Source organism: Curcuma longa, unplaced genomic scaffold (genome assembly GCF_044706935.1).
Source record: "Curcuma longa cultivar G26 ecotype Majalengka, Jawa Barat unplaced genomic scaffold, ITB_CL_G26_1.1 contig_22887, whole genome shotgun sequence".
NCBI classification, from domain to species: domain Eukaryota; kingdom Viridiplantae; phylum Streptophyta; class Magnoliopsida; order Zingiberales; family Zingiberaceae; genus Curcuma; species Curcuma longa.
This window is the reverse complement of record NW_027432031.1, coordinates 1-15,572: the sequence shown is the minus strand read 5'-3', so window position 1 is coordinate 15,572 and position 15,572 is coordinate 1. Positions and strand designations below refer to the sequence as shown.

Below are 15,572 nucleotides of genomic sequence, written 5' to 3'. Positions count from 1 at the left end.
TATTTCAATTGAAATAAAAAATATTAAACACTATTTTTTTTTTAAAACACCCATTTTGATAATCAGAGATGCTTTTGATTTTTATAAAAAATTTAACCAAAATCATATTCATTGATAAATTGATAACCCATCCTAATCCTATGCATCATTCTCCGTTTAATAAATGGGCATCACTTAGCAAATTACCTCTTCACGAGAATAAACTGAGAATTAACACTAACAATTGCAATATTATTTCCATGTGTGAGTAAAACTCAATTCTTACAAAATGGGACTCTGTGAATCATCTCAATTGTTCCAAGAAATTGAAAAATAAAATTGTTAAGGTCAGAGAATGTAGTTAGTTAGTTAGTTAGTCCTTTGTAAAAGCTGGAACAGTACTCTTATGGAGCGTCAAATTCATCATATCTGTGAATTGTGATCACTAAAGAAATCAAAACACGGATGAACCACCTCTCAATTTACCCGCCAGCATGTCCTTGGCCTCATTGATCTTCGAAGCGAGGTAATGGCTTCCTTCGCTGTCCGGGTGGTTCGCCACCATCACTCTCCTGTGAGCCTCCTTGATCTTGTCCGGCGGAGAATGCTCTCTGCGACAAGTCCAAGTCCAAGTTTGCATAAGAAGGAACAGATGAGACAGATAGCATTCCGTTAGAGGAACCAGAGTTGGACATACCTCACGCCAAGAATCAATGAGGCTTCTCGCTTCGTCATCTGCTGCTCGAAACCTCCGGGATAGAACCTACGGACTCGAGGAACAACAGGGCGAGCTTTAAACGCCTGCCATGCCTGAATCATGTATCGACCTCCCATCGCAGCAGCAGCCACAGTTAGACTTGCAATTAAAGGAATTGTCTGTAGTGATGAAAGGATGTCATGAAAGCATCACAAATGAACCATATCATGGATACTAACTATTAGATGGAAATTGGAATTCAAAAAGAAGAAATCAGGAATTATAAATGCTCAAGATCTTCAGCAATACTAAATCTTAAGGTTGTAAATGAACCAAGTCATGCCAAACTTTGTATTGCTCAAACTTTTTTGATAATGTAATAGAATCAGATCATGCCAAGCCTAAAACGAAGTAAACCATTGAAACAGTTATTTGGTTTCTTTTTATAAGCTTTAGCTTTGTTTAATCTTGACTTAAATTTAGTTTGTTTAGATGTTATCAAGCCTGAGTTTGTTTGAAACTTTTACATTTTAAACTTATTTGATTAGTTAGTTATTTGTTCATTTTGAAAACTACTTGTTTGTCTATTTACATGTTTGATAAGAACTTTGTTGATGAACATGATCCAGAAACTTTGTTTGTGGACATTGTTCACAACCAATTCACAATCTTTATTATGAATATTAAGAAGCTAAACACGTGTTCAAACTTGTTCATTTAATTAATAAGTTGTTCAAGATTGTTCATTTAATTGATCTTGTATATATGGAATAGATATATCCAGCTCTTACCAAGCTGAACACTAAATTTGCTCACAAACATTTAGTTCACTTACGGTCCTACTAAAATTTCTCGAAAATAACTTATTGTAATGGTATTCAAGCATGAAATCAGTATGAGAGATCTCACTTCTAAACTTTGGAATATTACAATTTCAATTCATCTGACTCTTTAAGCTACAAGAGGCCATCTTTGAACCATAAAGGCTAAAGCAACTGGTATAGGAGAGAACTAAGATCAGAATCACCGATATCTATTGATCAATCATATACTTCAGTTTATGTTAGTAACAGATATAGCTATTATAATGCTGGTTCATGAGAAAGACCAAGTTGGAGATGGTAATTAGCACTCTCAAAAACAACTATTTAAGTTAGAATCCTCAACTCTCCAATGGATTGGAATGAAAAAAGGGCAAATGTTGACAAATAGACAAATAAATGGAATGCAGCAAAAGAGCTGTACTGAACACTAGTAAAGTATTGGACTATTTCATACTATCATATCTACAGGGACAGTCTAATAGTTAATGAAAGACAATATTAATGCTCCTTTTTCCCAAACAAAACTGAATATTTGGAGTTCAATAGTTTCTGCAATCAGGGTTGTGTTATTGTGAATGACATGAAAAGGGATACAAGATTGTATATGCTTAAACAATGAGAGAAAATACATTTGATCATAGAGACTTTGGATTCTACAAAGTTCCAATAATAAATGTAGATATATTTACTAATGAATTCTAAAATTCTTCATGTACAAAAACTGTGAGGATAGAAGAGAGAGAGGAAAGAGATTAGAGAAAGAAGGAATAAAAATTACGGTTCCTACTTACTTCCTCTTCCTCAGTCCTCACTCCTACTTACCCCCTCTACCTCGACACAAAGGAGATAAGAAAAGAGGAGAAAGTAAAGGCACAAGTTTACACTCAGCTTCTCCGACGCCCACTTCACCTTACCACATTGCCCCAGCCTACTACAACTTGCCACATTGCCTTGCCTACTTCAACTTGCCACATTGCCTCATGAGTTATCGTGTCGCCTCCCCATCGGTCACCCGTCACGACCTCACTTGATGCCAACCTCATCCAATGCCTAATGCCCCACTTCTCACATTAGAACTCGTCATGTTAGGGAGAATGATCATTTTTTCCTTCCTTTTTTAGAGTCGACAATATTACACATGAGTCAATCTAATCTAATCCAAAACACAATTAGTAGAAACAAAATCCTAAAGTGATATGGCATAATCCTAACATATAAATGGGTTGATATGAATTGACCAATTTACAAAGATAATTTATTTTAAAAACATATATAGCCTTTATATCATATAACCTAACTTTTTAGAAAATTTAGTTCATACACCTTATAAAAACACAACTTGTTTATGAATTGATTAACACAACATAACACCAATTCTCATCTCTACTTCAATGGTCGCAGTGTTCAGTGTTCACCTGGCTAAAACTAAGTGAACACGTTGAGAGGAGAGGAGACTTCTTACTACTGAAATTTGGAGCCGATGAATGAAGATTTCCATGAACTAGACCTCCCCTATCCTTCCTTCCGGGTAAATAGAATCTAAACTTTTATAAGTCTTAAAAGTGACAAATCGAACGATATTTTTTTCTCTCTTTATTTCGTTTGGGGAATAGAGGAAACATTGATATTGAAGTGATGTCCATACTTTGTAACTCATCCATCGAAAGCTAGACAAAAAGCTAATCAAAGCTATTCATCATAAAAAGAAAATGTGCTTTATCCTCTTCGTTTACCATCGTTCATTGGGACGTCAAAACAAAGAGCTCAAAATTCATCAAATAAATTGGTATCTTGTCATAACATCTCTACCATTCATCACCAATGGAAAAAAAAAAAAGTTCAAACTTTGCAGGTCAAAATATCACTAACTAAGCAAAATTCGGAAAACCTGCAACGAGCATTTAAAAAAGATTAACTAAACATTGGAATCATTACGTACCATTAAGATCACAGCACTGAGATATCCAACCAATCTATCCAAATCCAAGCAATCTCACTGCTTCATGCACCCAAAAAAAAAACAGACAAGGTAGGCATTTGATCAGAACTCATACCCTAAACTAAAAGGCACGTTTTTTCACCATGGAAACGACATCTGACAAGGCAAATTCGAGGGCAGAGTGGTTGAAGTACCTGAGATGAACTTAGGGCGAAAGAGTTGCGTTCTTCGGAGCAGAGATTACGGAGCAAGGGAGGAGGAGGTGAGCGGCGAGGAAGAGGGAGAGGGATCCGGATTTATATGGATTCCCATGGCTTGGGCTACAAGAAACAAAAAGGGGCCCAGGGCGTGTGGTAACCGCATTCCCTCTCCATAGGTCACGGTTCGTCCTCCGGGACGCGTGCCTGGGGCGTGGCAGTCGGTTGTGCTGGTCGGGCACGTGGATCCCAATTTAATAATGGACTGGAATGTAGGTGCCAGTGAATCCTCCTGGCTGGCCGGTGGGGACTCTCGTTGAAGGCCGTGGGGCAAGGCCGGTCAGCCAAGGGGACTAGTTGGTGCTAGCTGCCCATACCCCTTGTAAATCAAAAAAAGAAAAAACAAGAAACAAAAAGGGCGGTGTATCGCCGGTGTCGGTGCGGGCGGTGGCTTCTTTGCTCTCCCGGCGGGGCCGAACCGGGTCGGGTCGGCCATAAGAAGCCGTTACCGGGTCCGGCCCGGTCTAAATTGGCCTAACGATAGTCGATTCTAAAATCATATTTTTTATCATTAAAATTAAATTTTAATATAAATATTTAGAATTCTAAGCTTGTTTGTGAAATTAAATTGGGTGAATTTAGACTTGTATAACAATCGTGAGTAAAATTGTTGGATGAACTTTTAGAACTCAAACTTTAAATGGGAAAATTATAGTATAGTTTTAAAGGTCATAGGATTTATTTGGGAAATGGACACCATTGGCCATTATAAAAAATACTCAAATTTTGATAAAAAGCATGTGTTTTCAAGGAATAAAATATATATTTTAAAAAATGAGCGAATTTAAAATCATCTAATAATTTTAGTTAAAATTACTATGCGGCCTTTTATACCTTTCAAAAATATAACACACAACACACATTATGATAATAAAAGAAATGATTATTTTGGATTTTGGCTTATTATTATTATTATTTTTATTGAATAAGCCATTGATTTTAATATTAACAAACAGTCAAAGAATATAATTAAATAAAATTATTGAAGGCATCTCACAACACTTCCATTGTCGTCTAGTCCGGTTAGGATACCTGGCTTTCACCCAGGCGACCCGGGTTCATAAATCCCGGCAATGGAAATATTTTTACTTTGCTATTAAATTTATTAATATATATTTTGTTTTGAGCACATAAATTAATATTATTTATTGTCCATTCCATAATACCAGTTTTTTCTACTTGGATATCTAACTGTTCATATATTTATATATATATAAAATTTTCCAATCAACCACTGAAAATATTTTTTTTTAAAAGAAACTTATTATAAACAGATGGAACTAAAGCTAAAATATATAAAATAACAAATAATGAATATAATTATAATCTTACAATTTCAATTTTTTGTAATTGTAAGATTATATTTTTGACCTAATCTTATTAAATTTTGAACTCTATCACCAGATTTATGGAGAATATGAAATACTCCTAAAGAATAAAAAAAAATTGGTGTAATACCTCTTGTACTTGTGATTGCAACCTATGAACAAGAGCCAGGAGATCCTCTTTTTGTTTTATGGCTGCTAATGTTTTTTCTACAGCATCCTTTACTCTGGCTTCAGAATCCACCTCTGCTATTCTGGCTCTTTCTTCAGCTCTCACAACAGCTGCTTCTAATACCACAGCGCGTTCCCTAGCCTTTGCAAGCTCAGAACGCCACAAGTGGCGTGTTTCCTGAAGAGCAGATTCTCTCTGCTTTAGCAGCAGCTCTCGTTCCTGTGAGAGGTTCTTAACCTTTTCTTCAGATTCTTTCAACTGAAAAAATTCAAAAAAAATATCATAATGAAAAACAGACAAATAGAAGAGAGAATTACAAAAGAACTAGCGACATAGATCTTATGCCAAAGGATGGTACTCAAACAAACAACCATGTTACTGCCACACTATTTCAATATTTGACTTCAACGTGATCCTTTCATTGAAACCAAAGTGGTAATTCATTCCTCTCTCTCCGCTCAAATCTGCCTATGTAATTTAAGTCTCCATGAACCAAAAACAAAGATTATACTTTAAACTTGGAAATACGTGTATCTGCGGGATTAAACTGCTTTATGGAAATAATCATCTTCTAAAAAGTACTTCAATTCTCAGTTCTACTTTGCAATATGAACAACCAATCACAATACACAGGTTGAAATGAATTAAGTTGGAGAGGATTAAGAATAATCTCATTCAGTTAATCTGCAAATGAAAGCTGGTGGAGAGGTTGTTTGTAGCTTCTTCAACCTTCGCGTGTTTTTGTCGACAAGAGAAATCGCAGACAGCGAGAGGACGAAAGGGGGAAGAGAGCAGCGGCCTGCTCTTTCCCTTGCATTCCACTTCTAACCTTACTCCCCCGCCGCCCGCGGTGGCAATCAACGACGGTGCCGCCGCCGTCAAGGCCAGCGCCACCGCTCACCATCTCGCGCTCGCCGGCGCGAAGCGAGAGTTCATCCCAAAGCTAACTCTTTTAGTCCCACATCGTTCTATAATCATTTTAGGATACTCGTTATATTGGTTCTCCTGTGGGCCTCGATCGCCGAGCTGTGTAGCGGCAGCTTGTGACCCATGCGGGGGCAATGAATGGTTTGGATGATGCCGATCGGTTTCGAGGCGTGGACTCACCGTATGATCATTGGCCTGTCTGTTCCAAGTTGATTGTGAGCCGGTATAATGGGGCGTAGGCCCTGTTCGCCCGGGTCATAATGTGGAGGGTAATTGATCAGGCTGGTTTCACAGAGCAATCAGGCCCACCCGCTTTCAACGGTGGAAAGATAACAGGCCGCTGTACAGTGCATCCACTAAAGTCCTGGGAGCCCACGTCTATCAAACAAATCATTTTTCTAAACTATAAATTTTATTTTTATCCATTAATTACTTCTCCATAGATAAATTTGCCATATTTTTTATTTCAAAAATATCAGTTATAATATATAGAGCTAGTTATTATATATTAAAGTAAATAATTTGCAAAGTTTAACTTAATAAAAACAATATATATTATAGTTTTATATTAAACTTTTTTTACTAACTTAATCAAAATTACTTTAATATAATTTAAAACATTTTAAAAATAGTAAAATTAAATTATTTTATTTTAATACATAGTAAAACAGTAGTTCCTATATATATAATATAACAATATTTCAATTGAAATAAGAGTATTTTAAAATAAAAATATATTAAGCATTATTTATTTTTTTACAAAAAACACCCATTCTAATAATTAGGGGCAAAATCAAAAGATCGTTCCAAATTAAGTAAATCAAGAAAAAGATATTTTTTTCAAATAAAAAATCAAAAGAGAATTCCATCATAGAGAATATTTTTATTTTTAATATTATTATAGCAGTTAATCACACTGTTATAGTATTGTATTAACTATTTAATAATTTCTACAGTTAAAAAATAATTTTGATCAATTTAAAGTGGATATCGATAAGTTTAAATAAGTTATTAAAAAATATTTTAATATAATAAAATTTATGATTTAATATTTATAATTTAAGATTTAGCTATAATTATGTCTAGTAGCTTTCACAATTATTTTAAAATGATTTTAATAAAATTTAAATAACTTTTATAAGTAATATTTTAATATAATAGTATTCAAGATTTAAGGTTTGATTATAGATGTGTAGCAATTATTTAGTAATTTTATAACTATTTTAAATTAATTTTGATCAATTTAAAATAATTTTGATAAAGTTTAAATAATTTTGATAAAGTTATTAAATTTTATTTTGATATAATAGTATTTAAATTTTAGAATTTAGAATTTATGCTTTAAAGTTTAACTATAATCATAATCATGTATTAGCTATTTAATAACTTCTATAATTATTTTAAAATAATTTTGATAAAATTTAAATATTTTTAAATAAATTAATAAATAGTATGTTTAATATAATAATATTTTATCTATAGTAATTTTGATTAAAATAAAATAGTTAATTTTTTAAATTGTAATAAATTCCTTAGTTACTATATGGTGTAGCGCTACCGAGTAAGAATAAATGATATTTTAGATATAAAATATTTCATGGGCGTCTTATTTATTTATTTTTTTTAAAAAAATGCTCTTTCGACGGTTTACCTAATTTCCTTTTTGATTTGTGTCCAATAATTAGATATGCTTTTGATTTTTGTAAATTTTTTTAAAGTTTAACTTAATAAAAATAATATATATTGTTTTTTAATATTAATTTTTGTATTAACTCAATCAAAATTATTTTAATATAATTAAAAATATTTATAAATTTTTTATTAATAATATTTTTAACTAAATTAAATTTATTTATTTTAATACATAGTTTTAAAACAGTAGTCACTATATAGGTATACTGTAATAATATTTCAATTTGAAATAAAAGTATTTTTAAAATAAAAAATATTAAATTCTATTTTTTTAAAACAAATAACACTCATTCATTAATCCGAGATAGGGTAGTATTCGAACGGTTGATGTCCTACCGTAAAAGAAGTAGACCTTGATGATATCCTTTCAATATTGACCGTTGATAATTATTCGAGCTCTAATTATATTCACACTCTCAGACAATCAAGAGCGTAACCCACTTGATAGTTGCCACTCGATGATCAAGACTAAAGGTGCTCGACCACTCTCTCCTAGGACATTTGACAATTGCCACTCAAGCGCTCCACCACTCGACTTCCGTGGTGCTCGATCACTAAGCCCTACTCTAAAGTTCAATCCATTTGGACTCGAAATACTCCCATGCACTCAAGCTTGGGTTGTCGTCGACTGGATGATGTAGACTGTTATGGTCGTAAGGAGTGGGTCGCGGTTAGTCAAATCTGAGAGCAGCCAATCGGGTCTGGCCCAAAGCGTCACAGAGCCCACAACCGGGCCGAATCTTCTGGCACCTCATCCCCGAGTCTAGTCTTGCAGGCCGAGTTAGGGGAATCGGGTAGGACTCGATGGCAGTACCTCTCCAACGGAGCCGTAACCAGATTGAGACGCATCCTCTCGACTACTTGGTACCGAACTGAGCCGGATCCTCAAGTTGGGCTTAGAGCGTCACGGATGTTGGTGCCCTGGTTAGTTTTGATGTGATCGACCAGGTTAAGTTAGGTCTTGTGTTTTGTTAATCCCTCTGCTAAGTGCGCAGGAGCTTAGGTACGGAGGAAGTCGAGCGTAAGACGTAGCGGACGAGAAGGGTTGCGCGGGGAAGTGAGCCGACGGGCTTGGTGCAATTCGAGGGACGCGAAAGCTGCGGAAGAGTACGCCGGTGGAACGAGAAGGACGTACGCGACGTCCAAGAGACGAGAAGCCGGGAGGAAGCACGCTCGAAGGGCGAAAGGCCGGAGTCGGGTTCGGGTGAGCCTAACTCCGGTTGGCCAGAAATCACCCAACCGACGATTCAACAAAAAGTCAACAAAAGTCAAACTATTGACTTTGACCGTTGACTTTGACCGCTGAATTTGACCAGCGAAAAGACTAAAACTTGGACGTGACTTTTGAAGAAAAAAAAAAGAAAAGATAATTAAGTTTTTATCTTTTATTATACAAAGATAAATACTTAATTATTACTAAGGATAATTCTCTTTATCTTTTATTAAAGATAAAGTTTATCCTTATTTAATCAACAGCTACAAATCAAGCTTATCAAAGACCAACGATGAAGATCTCATCTACAGATCAATGGTTAAGAGCAAAACCTATCTACGATCTACGATTAGGATTTGTTCTCTTAACCTATAAATAGACTTAGAGTTTTAGAGTTAGATCATCAATTGCTTTGTATTCTTTCTTCTAGCTAAGTCTCTGTGCTACAACTGTAAAGGCTTCTCCGCCTAAAGGAGTTCTGAGTGAGCATTAACCGCCTTGGAAGCAACGATCCAGTTGCAACCAAGTTTTTTATTAAAGAGACGAGTGCTAAATTCATTAACCGTCTATTCACCCCCTCTAGCTGGTCCAACCTGATCCAACAACGGAGCCCCGATCGAGCCGGATCCCGGCACCCCGGTCCCGAGCCGAGTCGATCCATTCGGACGTAAGGTACGCCGGCTTCACCGTTCTGCCTTGGGCCAATGCGGGCTTCTCTTTTTTTCCCAAAGACCACTCCCCCATCGTACGGTTGTGAATGTCCTCCTGCCACCTCTGCAACTCATCATGGCAATGCTCTGACAAACGTGCGTGGTGACATGACCCTCTTAAATACAAGTCAGCGATGAGACATATGCGCTAACTATACCATACCTTCTGACACATTCATAACGGTGATGAGACTTCAGTCACATCTGTGACACGACATCACGTCTTCGATTCATATAAAATGTTAGTTCTGTGCTAAAGGGAGGTATGCAATCTCACAAATTCTCTTTTTTCATTCTCGCTTCTTTCTCCCTGAACTAACTTAAGCATCGGAGTGGTCGCGCTGGGACAACCCCTGACCTTCCTACTCATATTGTTGTGTTCGCAGGCCCCGGAAGCTTCACATCTTTCTCTCCACCCAAGCTCGCTCAAGTGAAGTGCTGAGAAGAAGCTGCGCACCCAGAAACGAATCAGGAACATAACCTATTCTACTGATCTAGCATTGGGTTAGATACCAACGATATCATTAATAATAATTAGAGATGCTTTTGATTTTTGTAAAAACAAAAAAAATAAAATTAAAAATCATTCACTGATAGATTGTCTTGACAATCTGTCCTTTATCCTTTGGATCGTTCTCCGTTTAATAAATATTCTAAATTAACTCAACCTACTTCTTTGACTCTCGGGTCTACTTTGCAATATGAATAACACCAGAACACACACAGATTTAATCAAACAAATTACAGAGATTATGTTATATCGATCACAATATGTCAAGAAACAACATAAGCGGAATACAAGAATTAATTAAGTAGGAGAGGACTAAGAATAATCTCATTCAGTTAATCTGCAAATGCAACCTAGTGGAGAGGTTGTTTGTAGCTTCTTCAATCTTCGCGTGATTTTGTCGACAAGAAAAATCGCAGGCAGCGAGAGGACGAAAGGGGGAAAGAGAGCAGCGGCTTGCTTCTTTTCCTGGCTTCCGCTTCTAGTCTTCCTCCCCCGCCGCCCGCGGTGGCAATAGAAGACTGCGCAGCCACCGCCAAGGCCAACGCCACCACAGACCATCTCGCGCTCGCCGCCTGGAAGCAAGATCGCATCTTCCGTCCAAAGGGAACTCTTTTAGTCCCACATCATTCTATCTCTTCTGCAAAAGGTGGAACTCTGTGAGGAGGTAAATAGTTGGTTACCTATTAGGATTCGTCTTCCGATCGCCGATTAGCTTCTACTAGGTATAGTAATTCTCATTTGCGTCTTGATTGCCGAGCCGTGTTGCGGCGGCTTGTGACCCAAGCGGGGGCGATGAATGGTTTGGATGATGTCGTTGGGTTTGGATACGTGGACTCACCGTACGATCACTGGCCTGTCCGGTCCAAGTTGATTGTGAGCCGGTATAATTGGGCGTAGGCTCGCTTCATCCGGGTCATAATGTGAAGGGCAATTGATCAGGCTGGTTTCACAGAGCAATTAGACCCATCCGCTTTCAACGGTGGAAGGATAACAGGCCGGTGTGCGCTGGATCCACTAAATTCCTCGGAGCCCACTTCTATCAAACAAACCATTTTTAAACTTAAAATAGCTATTTTAATTTTTCTTACTGAGTTATCATAATTACTATTAAATGATAACTATTTAATATTCTTATCGCATACTTGTATAACAATTATAATATATAAGGCTAGTTATTATATATTAAAATAAATATTTTTTAAACTAAATTAAATTAATTTATTTTTAATACATTACAATGATTACTATCACTATATAGCTACTATAATAATATTTCAATTGAAATAAAAAATATTAAGCACTATTTATTTATTTTTTTAAAAAATTTAACACCCATTTTGATAATCAGAGATGCTTTTGATTTTTACAAAAAATTTAACCAAAATCATATTCATTGATACATTGACAACCCATCCTAAGGCTATGTATCATTCTCCGTTTAATAATGGGCACCACTCAACAAATTACCTCTTCTCGAGAATAAACTAAGAATTAACACCAACAATTACAATATTATTTCCATGTGTTTCATAATGGGTAAAACCTAATTCTTACAAAATAGAGACTGAATCATCTCAATTGTTCCAAGAAATTGAAAAATAAAGTCGTCGTCAAGGTCAGAGAATGTAGTTAGTTAGTTAGTCCTTTGTAAGAAGCTGGAACACTCTTATGGAGTGTCAGATTCATCATATCTATGAATCGTGCTCACTGAAGAAATCAAAACACGGATGAACCACCTCTCAATTTACCCGCCAACATGTCCTTGGCCTCGTTGATCTTCGAAGCGAGGTAATGGCTTCCTCCGCTATCCGGGTGGTTCGCCACCATCACTCTCCTGTGAGCCTCCTTGATCTTGTCCAGCGGAGAATGCTCTCTGCGACAAGTCCAAGTCCAAGTTTGCGTAAGAAGCAACCGATGAGACAGACAGCATTCTGTTAGAGAAACCAAAGTTGGACATACCTCACGCCAAGAATCAATGAGGCTTCTCGCTTCGTCATCTGCTGCTCGAAACCGCCGGGATAGAACCTACGGACTCGAGGAACAATAGGGCGAGCTTTAAATGCCTGCCATGCCTGAATCATGTATCGACCTCCCATCGCAGCAGCAGCCACTGTTAGACTTGCAATTAAAGGAGTTGTCTGTAGTGATGAAAGGACGTCATGAAAGCATCACAGATGAACCATATCATGGATACTATTAGATAGAAATTGGGATTCAAAAAGAAGAAATCAAGAATTATAAATGCTCAAGATCTTCAGCAATACTAAATCTTAGGGTTGTAAATGAACCAAGTCATGCCAAACTTGGTATTGCTCAAACTTATTTCAAACTTATTTGATAAGATAATAGAGCCAAATCAAGCCAAGCCTAAAATGAAGTAAGTCATCGAAATAGTTATTTGGTTTCTTTTGACGAACTTGAGCTTTGTTCAAATTTAACTTAAGTTTGATTTATTTAGATATTTGAAACTTTTATATTTTTAACTTGTTTGATTGATTAGTGAGCTTGATATTACAAGTTTATTTGTTCGTTTTGAGAACTACTTGTTTGTCTATTTACATGTTTGATAAGAACTTTGTTGATGAATATGATTCACAAACTTTGTAGTCACAACCAATTCACAATCTTTATTATGAACATTAAGAAGCTAAACACGTGTTCAAACTTATTCATTTAGTTAATAAGTTGTTCAAGATTATTCATTTAATTGATCTTGTGTACGTTGAATAGATATATCTAGTTGTTATCAAGCAGAACACTAAACTTGCTCACAAACGTTTAGTTCACTTATGGTCCTATTAAAATTTCTTGAAATAACTTACTGTAACGGTAGTCAAGCATGAAATTAATATGAGAGATCTCACTTCTAAACTTTGGAATATTACAATTTCAATTTATCCGACTCTTTAAGCTACAAGAGACTATCTTTGAACCATAAAGGCTAAAGCAACCGGCAAAAATTACCATGTTTATATCATTATAGGCGAGAACTAGGATCAGAATCACCGATATCTATTGATCAACCATACACTTCGATTTATGCTGGTAATAGATATAGCTCCTATTATGCTGGTTCATGAGAAAGACCAAGTTGGAGATGGTAATTAGCACTCTCAAAAGCAACTATTTAAGTTAGAATCCTCAACTCTCCAATGGATTAGAATGAAAAATAGGAAAATGTTGACAAATAGACAAATAAATGGAATGTAGCAAAAGAGTTGTACTGAACACTAGTAAAGTATTGGACTATTTTATACTGTCATATCTACAGGGACAGTCTAATAGTTAATGAAACTTCAAGGCAATATTAATGCTCCTTTTCCCCAAACAAAACTGAATATTTGGAGTTCCGATAGTTTCTGCAATCATGGTTGCGTTATTGTGAATGACATGAAAAGGTATACAAGATTGTATATGCTTAAACAATGAGAGAAAATTCATTTGATCAAAGAGACTTTGGATTCTACAAAGTTCTAATAACAAGTGTAGATATATTTACTAATGAATTCTAAAAGTTTTCAATTATGAAAACTGAGGATAGGAGAGGGAGATGAAAGAGATGAGAGAAAGAAGGAATACAAATTATGGTTCCTACTTACTTCCTCTTCCTTAGTCCTCACTCCTATTACCCCCTCTACCTCGACACAAAGGAGATAAGAAAAGAGGAGAGAGTAAAGGCACAAGTTTACACTCAGCTTCTTCGACACCCACTTCACCTTACCACATTGCCCCAGCCTACTACAACTTGCCGTATTTTTTATCCTTGCCTACTTCAACTTGCCATATTGCCTCATAAGTAATCATGTCGCCTCACCATCGGCCACCCGCCACGACCTCACTTGATGCTAACCTCATCCAATACCTAATGCCCCCCACTTCTCACATTAGAACTCGTCATGTTAGGCAGAATGATCATTTTTTCCATCCTTTTTTAGAGTCGACAATATTACACATGAGTCAATCTAATCTAATCTGAAACACAATTAGTAGAGACAAAATCCTAAAGTGATATGGCATAATCCTAACATATAAATGGGTTGATATGAATTGACCAATTTACAAAGATAATTTATTTTAAAAACATATATAGCCTTTATATCATATAACCTAACTTTTTAGAAAATTTAGTTCATACACCTTATAAAAACACAACTTGTTTATGAATTGATTAACATAACATAACACCAATTCTCATCTCTACTTCAATGGGCGCAGTGTTCACCTGCCTAAAACTAGGTGAACACATTGAGAGGAAAGGAGACTTCTTACTACTGAAATTTGGAGCCGATGAATAAAGATTTCCATGAACTAGTCGTCCCCTATCCTTCCTTCCGGGTAAATAGAATCTAAACTTTTACAAGTCTTAAAAGTGACAAATCGAACGATATTATTTTTTTCTCTTTATTTCCTTTGGGGAATAGAGGAAACATTGATATTGAAGTGATGTCCATACTTTGTAACTCATCCATCCAAAGCTAGACAAAAAGCTAATCAAAGCTATTCATCAAAAAAAGAAAATGTGCTTTATCCTCTTCGTTTACCATCGTTCATTGGGACGTCAAAACAAAGAGCTCAAAATTCATCAAATAAATTGGCATCTTGTCATAACATCTCCACCATTCATCAACAATGGAAAAAAAAAAACATTCAAACTTTGCAGGCCAAGATATCACTAACTAAGCAAAATTCGGAACGAGCATTTAAAAAAGATTAACTAAACATTGGAATCATTACGTACCATTAAGATCACAGCACTGAGATATCCAGCCAATCTATCCAAATCCAAGCAATCTCACTGCTTCATGCACCAAAAAAAAAAACAGACAAGGTAGGGATTTGATCAGAACTCATACCCTAAACTAAAAGGCACGTTTTTCCCCATGGAAACGACATCTGACAAGGCAAATTCGAGGGCAGAGTGGTTGAAGTACCTGAGATGAACTTAGGGCAAAAGAGTTGCGTTCTTCGGAGCAGAGATTAAGGAGCAAGGGAGGAGGAGGTGAGCGGCGAGGAAGAGGGAGCGGGATTGGGATTTATATGGATTCCCATGGCTTGGGCTACAAGAAACAAAAAGGGCGGTGTATCGCCGTTGTCGGTGCGGGCGGCGGCTTCCTTGCTCTCCCGGCCGGGCCGGACCGGGTCGGCTCGGCATAAGAAGCCGTTACCGGGTCCGGCCCGGTCTAAATTGGCCTAACGGTAGTCGATTCTAAAATCATATTTTTTATCATTAAAATTAAAATTTAATATAAATATTTAGAATTCTAAGCTTGTTTTTGAAATTAAATTGGGTGAGTTTAGACTTGTATAACGGTTGTGAGTAAAATTG

At 36.2% G+C, this 15,572-nt stretch overlaps 2 protein-coding genes and 1 non-coding gene across 4 annotated transcripts; 1 reads left to right on the top strand and 2 right to left on the bottom strand.

Annotated features, from left to right (window-relative positions):
• Positions 1 to 344: 344 nt before the first annotated feature.
• On the bottom strand, positions 345 to 15,314 carry LOC141818005 (mitochondrial import inner membrane translocase subunit TIM14-3-like). Of its 2 annotated transcripts, XM_074705608.1 has the most exons (5): positions 15,178 to 15,314; positions 14,985 to 15,041; positions 3,440 to 3,496; positions 677 to 855; positions 345 to 590 (listed from the first exon to the last, which is right to left on the bottom strand). In XM_074705608.1, exons 3-5 carry the CDS (start codon positions 3,440 to 3,442, stop codon positions 434 to 436), a joined length of 339 nt encoding a protein of 112 aa, XP_074561709.1. In that variant the 5' UTR covers positions 3,443 to 3,496; positions 14,985 to 15,041; positions 15,178 to 15,314; the 3' UTR covers positions 345 to 433. The 2 variants fall into 2 exon arrangements, with proteins under 2 accessions (XP_074561709.1, XP_074561708.1); XM_074705607.1 differs by lacking the exons at positions 14,985 to 15,041; positions 15,178 to 15,314 and adding an exon at positions 3,634 to 3,710.
• Positions 4,700 to 4,775, top strand: TRNAE-UUC (transfer RNA glutamic acid (anticodon UUC)). Its single transcript has one exon. It is a non-coding gene; the product is annotated as a tRNA-Glu (tRNA).
• Positions 11,963 to 12,384, bottom strand: LOC141818003 (mitochondrial import inner membrane translocase subunit TIM14-3-like; the record flags this gene model as incomplete). Its single annotated transcript, XM_074705606.1, has 2 exons — positions 11,963 to 12,119; positions 12,206 to 12,384. Coding segments are annotated over 2 exons (336 nt in total), but the record flags the coding sequence as incomplete, so codon positions are not given.
• Positions 15,315 to 15,572: the final 258 nt, after the last annotated feature.

What these genes read in the sequence shown, in the direction of transcription:
- LOC141818005 (XM_074705608.1), bottom strand. An exon ending in TCATTGATTCTTGGCGTGAG is followed by an intron (nt 591 to 676) that starts GTATGTCCAACT and finishes GACTTGTCGCAG; the next exon opens with AGAGCATTCTCCGCCGGACA.